We start from the raw sequence: 11195 nt of genomic DNA, 5'->3' as shown, positions 1-11195 counted from the left end.
ACAATAAAAATATGAAAAGGACCAATGGTTAAAAGAGACACGGCTCCCCAACTCCCAGCCTCCTACGCTATGTGATTACAATGTTCTCATTTACCATCATTTTCTTGAACAACAAAATAGCTCTGGCAGTCCCTCTCTAAGGTCATCTCTTTTAATTCAAGTTTTATTTTAGAAATCCGAACGCTGTGTCTTCAATCACGTAGTTAAGTACAAAAGGAAACATTAGGCGTTTTGTTAAAGGAGTGTATTTAATTATAGCGTGCGCCAAGTATCCCAGTACCCAGTGCCTAGAATTTCCAGAGCTGCACATCTGGCACGGTGTTCCTTCAGGTTCTCCCAGTTTAGCCCGAGTCAGGTGCTTTTCTGCCTAAAGTGAAACATTTAGCATTTACCCCACCCACTCTGACCCATATTAAAAAAAAATAAAAATGCAAGCGTAAATAAACCTACGGAGATTTTCAGGCTAACTATTCAAAGCTTAACATTATTGTACTAGGTTTGTTCCAATTTGGATAACAGCCCTCGTTAAAAATACCAGGTGCACTGAAGGGTGTCATGTGGTGCGTCTATGAAACAGTATGGAAACATTACTGGGGCATTTCTAGGCTGAGTTTTTGGATATGGATTAGACAATTATGATACAACTGCGGTATTGCAGCAACACCCGGGATGTGACACAACAGCCTTGCTCTGGGCTTCAGTGCCCTGGCAGCTGGTACACATGTAATCTGTTTACATGCCCTCCTTTAAGGTCAATGCTCCTGTGATCATTGTGATCTGTGATGCAACTAGAATTGTCATTCCAATTGTAATTTTGTCTGTAATCCACCTTGAGATTATCTTAAGAAAAGGAGAATATTAAATGTTTGTAAATAAATGACTATAGTATTTGAATTTTGGTTATGGCACAAATGTAAATCCCCCCCCCTTGAAATCACTTACCAAGTTGCAGGGCCAGGTTTAACAGTCTCAGGCCCCTAGGTGGAAGGGGAGGGAGTTCTCCCTCCACACTGGGGTGAAGGTGACAGGAGGGGGAGGGGAAGTGTCAGGCCCTGCGTGGGCAGGAGGGTGAAGAAAAGGTGGCCAATGTGCCATCTAATCTTTTCCTGTTTTTCTCTTTCCCGGGATACATCCCTGCTGCCCCCTTTCTCCTTTAGTGACCTTAACCGAAGAGCGAGAGGAGGTCCTGCTGGTCCCAGTACCACAAGCCTCTTCCTGGCACTTCTCATACATACACTGTGAGATGAACAGGCAGGAGGTGCTGCCCCACCAGCATTAAACTTGCTTGCAGAGTGAGTGGCAGCAGTGGGATATCTTCTTGTCACTTCTGCCACCAGAGCAGCAGTCTTGGTTTGGGGTAACCTGCGTATGTGTGTGTGTGTGTGTGTGTGTGTGTGTGTGGTGGGGAGGTGAGTGCTCAGAGGCTAGGGCACAGTTATCTGTGTGTGCCACAGTGGGGATGCAACTCCTCTTCCGTCAGGGCCAGATTTGCCTTTTCAATGTGTCCTAATGGAAAATCCAGTCCTGCCCACTACCGGTCCTTGGGGATCCCCTCAGCCAGTCAGGTTTTCAGGATATCCCTAATGAATATGCATGAGAAATACCTGCACACAGAGGAGGCAGTGCATGCAAATAAATCTCATGCATATTCATTAGGGGTATCCTGAAAACCCGACTGGCTGGGGGGCCCCCGAGGACCGGTTTGAGCACCCCTGTCCTAAAGCAACCCCAGTTCCAGGGCTTTGGCAATCAAATGTCCATTTGTACCTGGATACTAAGGCACTGTTTGCGTGGTGTCAGCATTCAGTAATAGCAGGGAAAAAAAGACAAAACGCTGGAGTAGGTGAAAGATCAGTTCTTGACAGACCTCCGAAGCATAAGCATATCTGGAAGTAAGATGTAGCGCATATGACATTTCATTTTGTTCCACATTCATGGAAAAGTGGCAAATAAACATCACTATTTTGCAATTACAGTACTGGAAAAAATTACAGCAACATGAAAAAAAAATGAAAGCATCCCCTTATTCATTCTAGAATTAAGCAAGAGAAGCAGCAATCTTCATCTCGCACTGAATGAATGCTCCCCCTGGTCATCAGAGGCACCGTAAAGAGCAGCTGGCTCGTAGGCTGTCATCCCGTAAGCTACCAAGCACATGGATCCTCTCAGCCTTCCAATCCCCGATGCTGCCTTAGAGCTTTCCATTGGCAAACGCTGCCTCTTGGAACTGAGGGACAAACGTTTTGAAATAAGCCCTGGGAAAAAAAAACAAGAAAGGCGCCTGGTTAGCAAACGACCCTATGGAAAAAGAAACTATTTCATAGGGATGAAACCAAAACAAATTATTAGCAGTGAATATAGGTTCCTGCTGCTGCCCGTCCAGCAGGTACTTTAATTTGGGATGTGTAACCGGGCCTCTAAGAGTTTAAAAATGGTCTTAATTAGCCTAACCCAGAATGTGGGCCATTTATCTTTATTTCTATTTAAATGAATTATTGCACTGAAAACTCATGATCGTTCATTCTGAGCATCCTGAAAGTGAGATTTTCTATAAGTGGATGGGCAATTAGTGATTCTGAGAGATCTAAAACGAGATAGTTAAGGTTTCTCTAGACCTAGTACAGATTTTCATAGATGGGGAAGGAGGGGGTACCTTTCCATCATGGATTACACGAAGGGCTATGCTGAAGTCCCATCTTGCTTGCTCCTCCACCATTAGTTTAGCCAAGTTTCTTTTTTTGATTTCCCCACTGTAGGGCTTAAGTGACAACAAAAGCCAACTGCAGTGTATGGAAATGCCCCACTTAACCACCCCCAACCCCCGCACAGAAAACAGTCTTAAAATAAAGGTGAGATTATGAGTACAGGTCTTCCTTTTTTTTTATTTGTTAAGAGAAGTTAAGAACATAAGAACTTTAAATTTCTCACTTAACTCAAATAAAAGTAGTATTTACATAAAGGAATTTTGGATGAAGGTCATGTATAGGAGGAGTGATTCATTATAAATTATACTGTTTTAATCAACAGTTATTATAAAACCTGGCCTAGATACCAGCTTGGCATGCTGGAATGATGCATGCAAAGTATTTACAGAACTAGAAGCCGATGGTCGCTAAAGAAATGACCACATAGCATGAATTTTCTAAGTGTGGACTTATATTGTGAGAAATCAGAAAACTGTTGTTTTTTATGTCTTTGACCTACAAGAAAGTGGCACGTTCTGTCTTTGGGAGGGGTTAAGATGTACAGGGATAATCCATGGGTGTTACACATAAACAGCCAATCAGTCAAACCCTTTGTAATAAACAGCGTACCCATGGTTTAGGGAGGACAAACCCTCTTGTCACATGGCCAAGAACAGGTTTGTTTTGGGTGTCAAGCATTTAAATAAAACAAGTTTTCCAGGTCACAGGACAAGCTGCAGCAGGAACAGGAAAAACAACAAAGCACAATAATATGCGATGAGGGAATCGTGGTCTCCACCCCAGCAGCCAGGCTTGGCTTGCTTGTGCTGTCAAAAGGCTTTAATAAAGCTCCGGCAAATCTCGCTTTGAAAAGAAGACACCAATATTACATTTCTATTAACCCGATTTCCTTCACAGCCGTCTGACGGCGCGCGATACCAGTGACTCTAATCAAGCAAGAACTGGGGCTGATATTCACGTACAGCCCAATGGGCCAAGTTTTCAAAACTAATGAGCATTCTCACCCATTTTAGCTGGAAAATGGCAGAATCTGATTAGCTTAGGATCTAGCAGAAGTTTATAAATCAAGAGATGAGTGAAAAAAAAAGAAAATAATCACAAAGTCATGAAGAGGCTGAGTCCTAGTAGAGCCAATGCCAGCGCTGGTGCTTGAATGTTCGAGGAGCACATGCTATGCAACGGAGGGGGGGACACAGAGCACGATGCAGGAGGAAGCGGAGGGACCTTACATGGTGCAGTCAGAGAGGGGGGTGCATACGAGCAAATACTAAGGTCCTGATTTCCTGTGCTCTAAGCTCTTTGGGGATAGGGAAATACCGACAGTACCTGAATGCAATCTGCTCTGGAAGGTGGGATACAAATCAAGTAAAGAAAAATAACTCAGGTCTAGCCCTTCCTTATCTTTTGGGAACATTTCCCTAAATCTTATTGCTGATGAACATATGAATCCAATCCGTGTACACTTTACAATGCACTCATCAGGTTATCGCACAAAAGGGTTTCCCGAATCCTCGGCTATCATTCCATTTCACAGTCAGTGTCTCTGCATGAAGATCTTCTGATTACCCTGTCAATGATTCCTCCTTCATGCCTATATTATTAGTGATTTACTTACGTCGGTAATTTCTATAAATTCTGGCTAGTTCCATTAAATGCTCATGTTTTGTAATCCCAATAGTTTTATTTCTGCTTTTTAAAAATCCATTCCTTCCTCTGCTCCCCCCTCGAGGGATGAATCAGTTCTTGGGGGGTGGGGTGTGTGTGTGTGGGGGGGTCCTGTCTATGCAGGAAGATGGACATTAGAAGAGTTTTTCCATTGATGAGCGCAGGCAATGGAGTTCCCCCATAGTGTGAATAAGATACTCCAAAGACTCTGTGCTATCATCTCTGTGTCATCTCCATTCCAGCTGCAGATTGTTCCTCAATCGAACCTAGTGGCCTTCGGTATCCTTAAATACTAGAGTTCAGTAATACTCGTTCTTAGTGTAAACATGAGTATAACCTATCCTGCTACCGTGTGCTAACCATGCTTGTTACTTTTTTTTTTTTTTAAATTTTAATTTGGCTTAACAGACAAATAGTTTCTTGGCAATTTATACATCCATAAAATGCATCTTGACAGAACACACAGGCTCTTGGATATCTGCATATTAAAAAGATATACACAGAAGAATGTAATCCCCACATAATAATGTAAGCTTTTCAAGTGACTAAATGATTAGCGAGTGAGCTTTCAGGGCCATTCCTCAGTTAATAAGGGTGTCACAATTCATGCTGGACTAGTACTTATGCCATATTTTGTTGTATGCATCAAGCTCCCTCTTGAGAATGTAGGTAATCTCTTTCTATCAATGCTATTTCAAACAGTTGCTTTTTCCATTGTATTGTGCTCGGGGTCTCTTTCCATAATTGGACAACGGTATGTCTGATGGCATGAATGAAATGAGTAATAAGACTCTTAGTTCTTGCAGAAATATGGATAACCTTCCAGCAGGCATACACTTGGGGGTAGATTTTCAAACTATGCGAATAGGCCTACTTTTGCTGGCGCATCAGGCGCAAGCAAAAGTACGCTGGATTTTAGTGGATACGCGCGGAGCCGCGCGTATCCACTAAAATCCTGGATCGGCGCGCGCAAGGCTATCAATTCTGTATAGCCGGCGTGCGCCGAGCCGCGCAGCCTACCCCCGTTCCCTCCAAGGCCGCTCCGAAATCGGAGCGGCCTCGGAGGGAACTTCCTTTTGCCCTCCCCTCCCCTCACCTTCCCCTCCCTTCCCCTACCTAACCCACCCACCCGGCCCTGTCTAAGCCCCCCCGTTACCTTTGTCGGGGGATTTACGCCTCCCGGAGGGAGGCGTAAATCCCCGCGCGTCAGCGGGCCTCCTGCGCGCCAGGACGCGACCTGGGGGTGGGTCCGGAGGGTGCGGCCACGCCCCCGGGCCGCCCCGGGCCGTAACCACGCCTCCGGGTCTGCCCTCGAAACGCTCCCGGCACGCCCCCTAAACGCCGCGCGGTTCGGGCCCGCCCCCCCGACACGCCCCCGACACGTCCCCCTCGGAGAACCCCGGGACTTATGCGAGTCCCGGGGCTCTGCGCGCGCCAGTAGGCCTATGTAAAATAGGCTTACCGGCGCGCAGGGCCCTGCTCGCCTAAATCCGCCCGGTTTTGGGCGGATTTAGGCGAGCAGGGCTCTGAAAATCCGCCCCTTGGTGTTAAGGAAATGGTGCAATCAGAAATTCTTTTAATCTCCGATTCATCTTCACCTCAAAATCAAAAAACTTTGCTGCAGACCACCAAATATGAATATGCGACCCCGAGCGTCCATAGCCCTGCCATCATAGAGCTGAAGCTGTCCTGGAAAACCTTGGAAAAAATAATGGCTACCTGAACTTGATGGAGTAGATGGGGACTGTGAAAATTTTACACATTGGCTTGCAAATCATTATGGGGTTGTTTTAAAGAATTTTCCAAGCAGAGAGGGAGTTACAGGTTAGTGTCAAGAGCAGCAGTAGGTCTACACCTCTCTTTCTAGCTGGACTCATGAAAGAGTAGAATTGCTGCTTAGTAAGATATCCTCACATCTGGTAACCCCATACTGTCTTGAGACTTGGGTCTGTGAAGGGGATCCATACTAATATAGGTCACTTTATTCTGCCAGGAAAGGAGAATGTTGTCTGGGGTATTCTGTATGGGACATGTTGAAACAAATCCATGAACTAAGGGAGGATACACATTTTAAGCAGATTAATTCATCTTGCCCAAGAGATAAACAGATCTGTCCAATCCCTCATATCTCTTCTAAGTCTTGAAAGAAACGGGACATAATTTAGCTTGCACAGGTTTCAGAATTTAGGAACTACCCTTATTCTTGAGTAGGTAAATCCATCTTCTGAGACCCTAAAATGAGCCAAACATCTCGGCAAGCAGGGTTTCCCACCCCGGCGGAAATATTTCACATTTATCAATGTTAATCCAATATCCAGATACCTCCCTATGTTCCCTGAGCAACTGCATCAATGCAGGGGCTGATGAGTTAAGCTGGGTTAGATACAAGATGCTGACCGCATAATGCGATCGTGTGTGAATCCAGTAAATCTTATCCCTATTGTTTGTGCACTGCCCCTAACTGCCTGCGTCATGGATTCTATTGCAAGATCAGATAGAAAAGGACAGCCCTATTTGGTACCAGTGAATATAGAGAAGGCCTGATTCAAAGTCCCATTGATCAGAATCCTGGCCCAGGAATACAGGGCTCTGATTTAGTCAAAATCATCAGAGAGCCCCACATTTCTTTTAATACCACAAACAGAAAAGGCCACTGAATCATATCAAAGACTTTGTTAGTGTCCAATGCGGTCACTGCCTGTGATATTTTTATGATACTTAGTTGATGGATAAAATTAAAGAGTTTCTGTGTATTATGTACTGACAACCTTCTCTTAATGAACCTGGTCTGGTTCTGATGGACAGAAAGGGACATGAGCTTCTCCATCCTCAGTTGGAGGACCTTGCACAGAATCTTGAAGTGAAGAGTTGATCCGTGAAATGAGCTGATAAGAATTTACATCTGGTTTTTATATATGAGGACAATACTAATGTCTAACAGCTTGGCAGCAGAGGAGGGAGACTCCCGCAAATAATGAAAGAATTCCTGAAGAACTGCTCAGAGTTCAAGCAAACATTTCTTGTAAAAATCTAGATGGTATCCCTTATGAGCCAGGATTCTTTCCAGGGGGCTCTTTGAATTTCCATTGCAGAGATAGAAGCCTTCAGGTCCTCTGAAATGGAAGGGAGAATAACTATCTAGAAAGGCCCTGATTAAATCGCTATCAGTATTTCCTGTACCACTATACAACTCTGCAAAATGGGACCTCATCAACTCTCCCATCTCCCCTGTTACAGGCCAATACAGTACAGTGCGCTCCGATGGAGCGCACTGTTAGCCGGCATTTGGACACGCGTTTTGGACGCGCTAGCTTTACTCCTTATTCACTAAGGGGTAATAGCGCGTCCAAAACGTGCGTCCAACCCCCCCGAACCTAATAGCGCCCGCAACATGCAAATGCATGTTGATGGCCCTATTAGGTATTCCCGTGCGATTCAGGAAGCAAAATGTGCAGCCAAGCCGCACAGTTTGCTTTCAGAAATTAGCACCTACCCAAAGGTAGGCGCTAATTTCTCCGGGCACCGGGAAAGTGCACAGAAAAGCAGTAAAAACTGCTTTTCTGTGCACTCTCTGACTTAATATCATGGCGATATTAAATCGAAGGTCCCGAAAGTTTAAAAAAGTAAAAAATAAAAAATTTAAAATGGGCCTGCGGCTGGCGGGTCGAAAACCGGACGCTCAATTTTGCTGGCGTCCGGTTTCCGAACCCATGGCTGTCAGCGGGCTCGAGAACTGACGCCGGCAAAATTGAGCGTCGGCTGTCAACCCGCTGACAGCTGCCGCTTCCATCAAAAAAGAGGCGCTAGGGACGTGGTAGTGTCCCTAGTGCCTCTTTTTACCGCCGGGCCTAATTTTTATAAATTAAAATACTGAATCGCGCGCACAGGAGAGTGACCTGGGCGCTCGCCCGCTCTCCCGCGTTTTTACTGTATGGGCCTGTTTGTGTGGTATGTCTGCCCTTCTTACTACAGAGCTTCTTACATTTTAAGCAGTCACTTCAGGCCTGATGAGGTAAATTCTTCTCCCCATATAAACAGAATGAGAAAAAAGTCTACCAGACTGTAAACCGTTGGGATGGGACTCTACAGTCTGCCGTATGACATCTTTTTACAGCTCCCTACATATAACTTAGCTGGACAGAGTGAAAAAAAAAGAAAGGATCAAAACCAACAATATAGAAAAAATAATTCACATACTTCAAAAGTTACCAGGAGATGTATGTAGACCAAATATGAGTCATCATACAGAGCTAGCACTTTTGATTAAACTGAAATGTTTTTACATCAGTAAATATCAACCCAAGGAAGACTGATTTTTTAAAAATGTTCAAAAAAACATGCAAAAAATAGTTGTATGAAATTCGACATAGCCATATTTCAACGTAGGACATATGTTTCTCAAGGGTAATGTCTAACATTCTTTAAAAATAATTTTGGAGACCATAACAATATAAGGAATACCATGCTGGGTTAGACCAAGATCCATTGAACCCAGCATCCTGTCTCACACAGTGGCTATTCCGGATTGCAAGTACCTGGCAGACCCCCATAACTAGATCTATTTCCTATTACTTACTCTTGTTTAATAATCATTTCTAAACCTGACTGAACAAGAATAAAAATGCCATCTCCAAAAAGCTTTTTTTTTTTTTTTTTTTTTGCATTTTGAGCAGTAAAATAATTTCTTTCTGATTCCAAAAATGTTGATCAGCTGAAATCCCTGAATCATACCAAAAACTATAAATAAATGTTCTTAACCACCGATTATCTTATTTTTCTCTGAAACCTTGTCCAATTTGGTTTTGGAACTATTCAGTTTTCGAGTCATTACTGCTCTCATTAGGAAAATACACCATAAAGTCACTCTTTGAATAAATAATCCCTTCCTCTGAAGGTCCTAAAATCTGTTTCCCCTTGATTTTGCAGGGTACCTCCTTATTTTGTCTGTTGCTCCTGGGATAAAAAGCTTTCCTGGGTTGTTTAGTTTAATTTAGTTTATTTGATCTGGATATACCATTTTTTGACAAATAAATGAAAGTGGTTTACAATTAAAACAAGCAATAAATTAAAAATACACTATAACATACACATAAACCAGTTAAAAAACTCATAATAATTAAAATACAATTCAAAGATAACACAGCTAAACCTACATAAAAAAATCAGTAAAACATAAGACTAAATCAGTAAAATAATCCTAAAATGTCTCTGTTTCCATCGATAAATGTGTATTGTGTAATTAAATCCTCCCTCAAGCTTCTTTCCCCTAAGGTAAACGGTCCTAGCTCACAAGTGTATTTAAACTGGGTCTCCCTTGTTTGTGCTGTTATCAGGAGAGACCTTCCCTTTTCCTTTTGAGTATTACATAGAAACTAACCACAGCTAAAGACAGTCAAGTCCTCAGAGCCCCTTACTTTCTCTACCTACTGCAATACTGCCTGTGTTACTGGACTTCTACCTTATCTCTTGTTTTCCTTCTTTTAAGGACCCTCTTTGCCTATCCCATGTCTTTTTGATGTATTTATTTCTAATATTAACACGAGATATTATGTCAAAATGGTTAAATACTAATTTCACACCAGCTATTATTATGTACATGTATGCCCTACAATATTTTACTCTTATTGTGCCTTAAATTACTTTTATAATTCCTCTTTATATGTCCTTTCTAGCAGAAGGACTGACTTTACAATCCTGTCTCTCTTCCTCTGGATAACACAGACCAGGCGAAAATGTTTTATAGTCGTTTTGCAATACTTTGCAGTGAGGCATTCTTCAGCCCCAGTCTCTAGACTGAGAGCTTTGCCAGATTTGTAAGTATAAGAACCCCAAAGCTGTCAAACAACTCTTGCGAGTGTGGGCCAGCAATGTTGTAAAATCAAAAGCTGGCCCACATCAGAGGATGAAGTGTCCAACTGTGTCGGAAAGCACCCCTTCATCTCACTGTTCCCGTGGCTCTGCTAACTTCTACATGTTAAAAATAGGACGATATCCTTAGCCTGCAGCAAGATAAAATTCTACAAATGCATTAAACATTTACGTCTGCCCTAGTCCCTGTTATTAACATGTGTAGAACCACAGAGAGCAAAGGAGAAAGACAGATTTCTGCTTCGGGGAGGGAGCGGAGATATGGAGGAGGGATATCTTATCGCAGAATGGTTTAACAGGAATTGAAATGTAAATGGATTCAATCAGACTTTTTAGGTTTGTTCTACTCTTGTTTATTAATGAAAGAGTGGAAGAGTTCAAGGGATGAGCAGTATACAAAATGCACAAGCTTTATCTGTGGAGAACCCTGTCTCCCCCAGTTCATGCGAGTTCACAGCATGTGGGCTTTTACCAGCCTAAAGAAGGAGGTGAGACAGGGGAGAGTGAGGGTGCGGAGGGAGAGTAGGCATGGGGCTTCTATTCTGAACGTCTCAGGTGTACTTTGGGCAGGTATATTTACACCTGCTTCAAAGACCACGGCCAGCTGCCTTCTCAGAGATGAAGCCCCTTAACTCCCTCAATGCTGCACACAACAGGCAAAAGCCCCCAAAGAGTCCAGAACCAATGTAAGTATCAGGCCAGGGTTTCAGAAACCACAATAAAAGGGTCAATCATCAGTTCTAGAATGACGACATTCTGCTGACATACAGGATGCCAAAGGGCGTTAGCAGCCCAGAGATTGTTACAAAAGAAGTAGGAAACACTTGGTAGAGCACATACACTGAGAACAATTTGAGAAATTAGCAATAGCTCTATGCAAAGCAGGAGAGATTCCTGTCAGCGTCTGCTGATTATCTGCAAAAGCTTGAGGCTTTTATGCTATGTACCAGTTGGGCA

General features: G+C 43.3%; 1 protein-coding gene across 6 annotated transcripts in view; it reads right to left on the bottom strand.

Moving 5' to 3' along the window:
* Nucleotides 1-229: 229 nt before the first annotated feature.
* Nucleotides 230-11195, bottom strand: part of BABAM2 (BRISC and BRCA1 A complex member 2) — a 624699-nt gene continuing 613733 nt past the window's right edge. For 5 of the 6 annotated variants that reach the window (XM_029592946.1, XM_029592943.1, XM_029592944.1 and 2 more), the window contains exon 12: nucleotides 2058-2255. In XM_029592946.1, the coding sequence (XP_029448806.1) occupies nucleotides 2192-2255 (64 nt within the window). In that variant the 3' untranslated portion in view covers nucleotides 2058-2191. Of the gene's footprint in view, nucleotides 2256-11195 lie in introns of all 6 variants that reach the window. The other variant, XM_029592948.1, reaches the window with a different exon arrangement.

Source organism: Rhinatrema bivittatum, chromosome 3 (genome assembly GCF_901001135.1).
Source record: "Rhinatrema bivittatum chromosome 3, aRhiBiv1.1, whole genome shotgun sequence".
NCBI classification, from domain to species: Eukaryota; Metazoa; Chordata; class Amphibia; order Gymnophiona; family Rhinatrematidae; genus Rhinatrema; species Rhinatrema bivittatum.
This window is presented reverse-complemented; position numbering and strand designations above follow the sequence as displayed.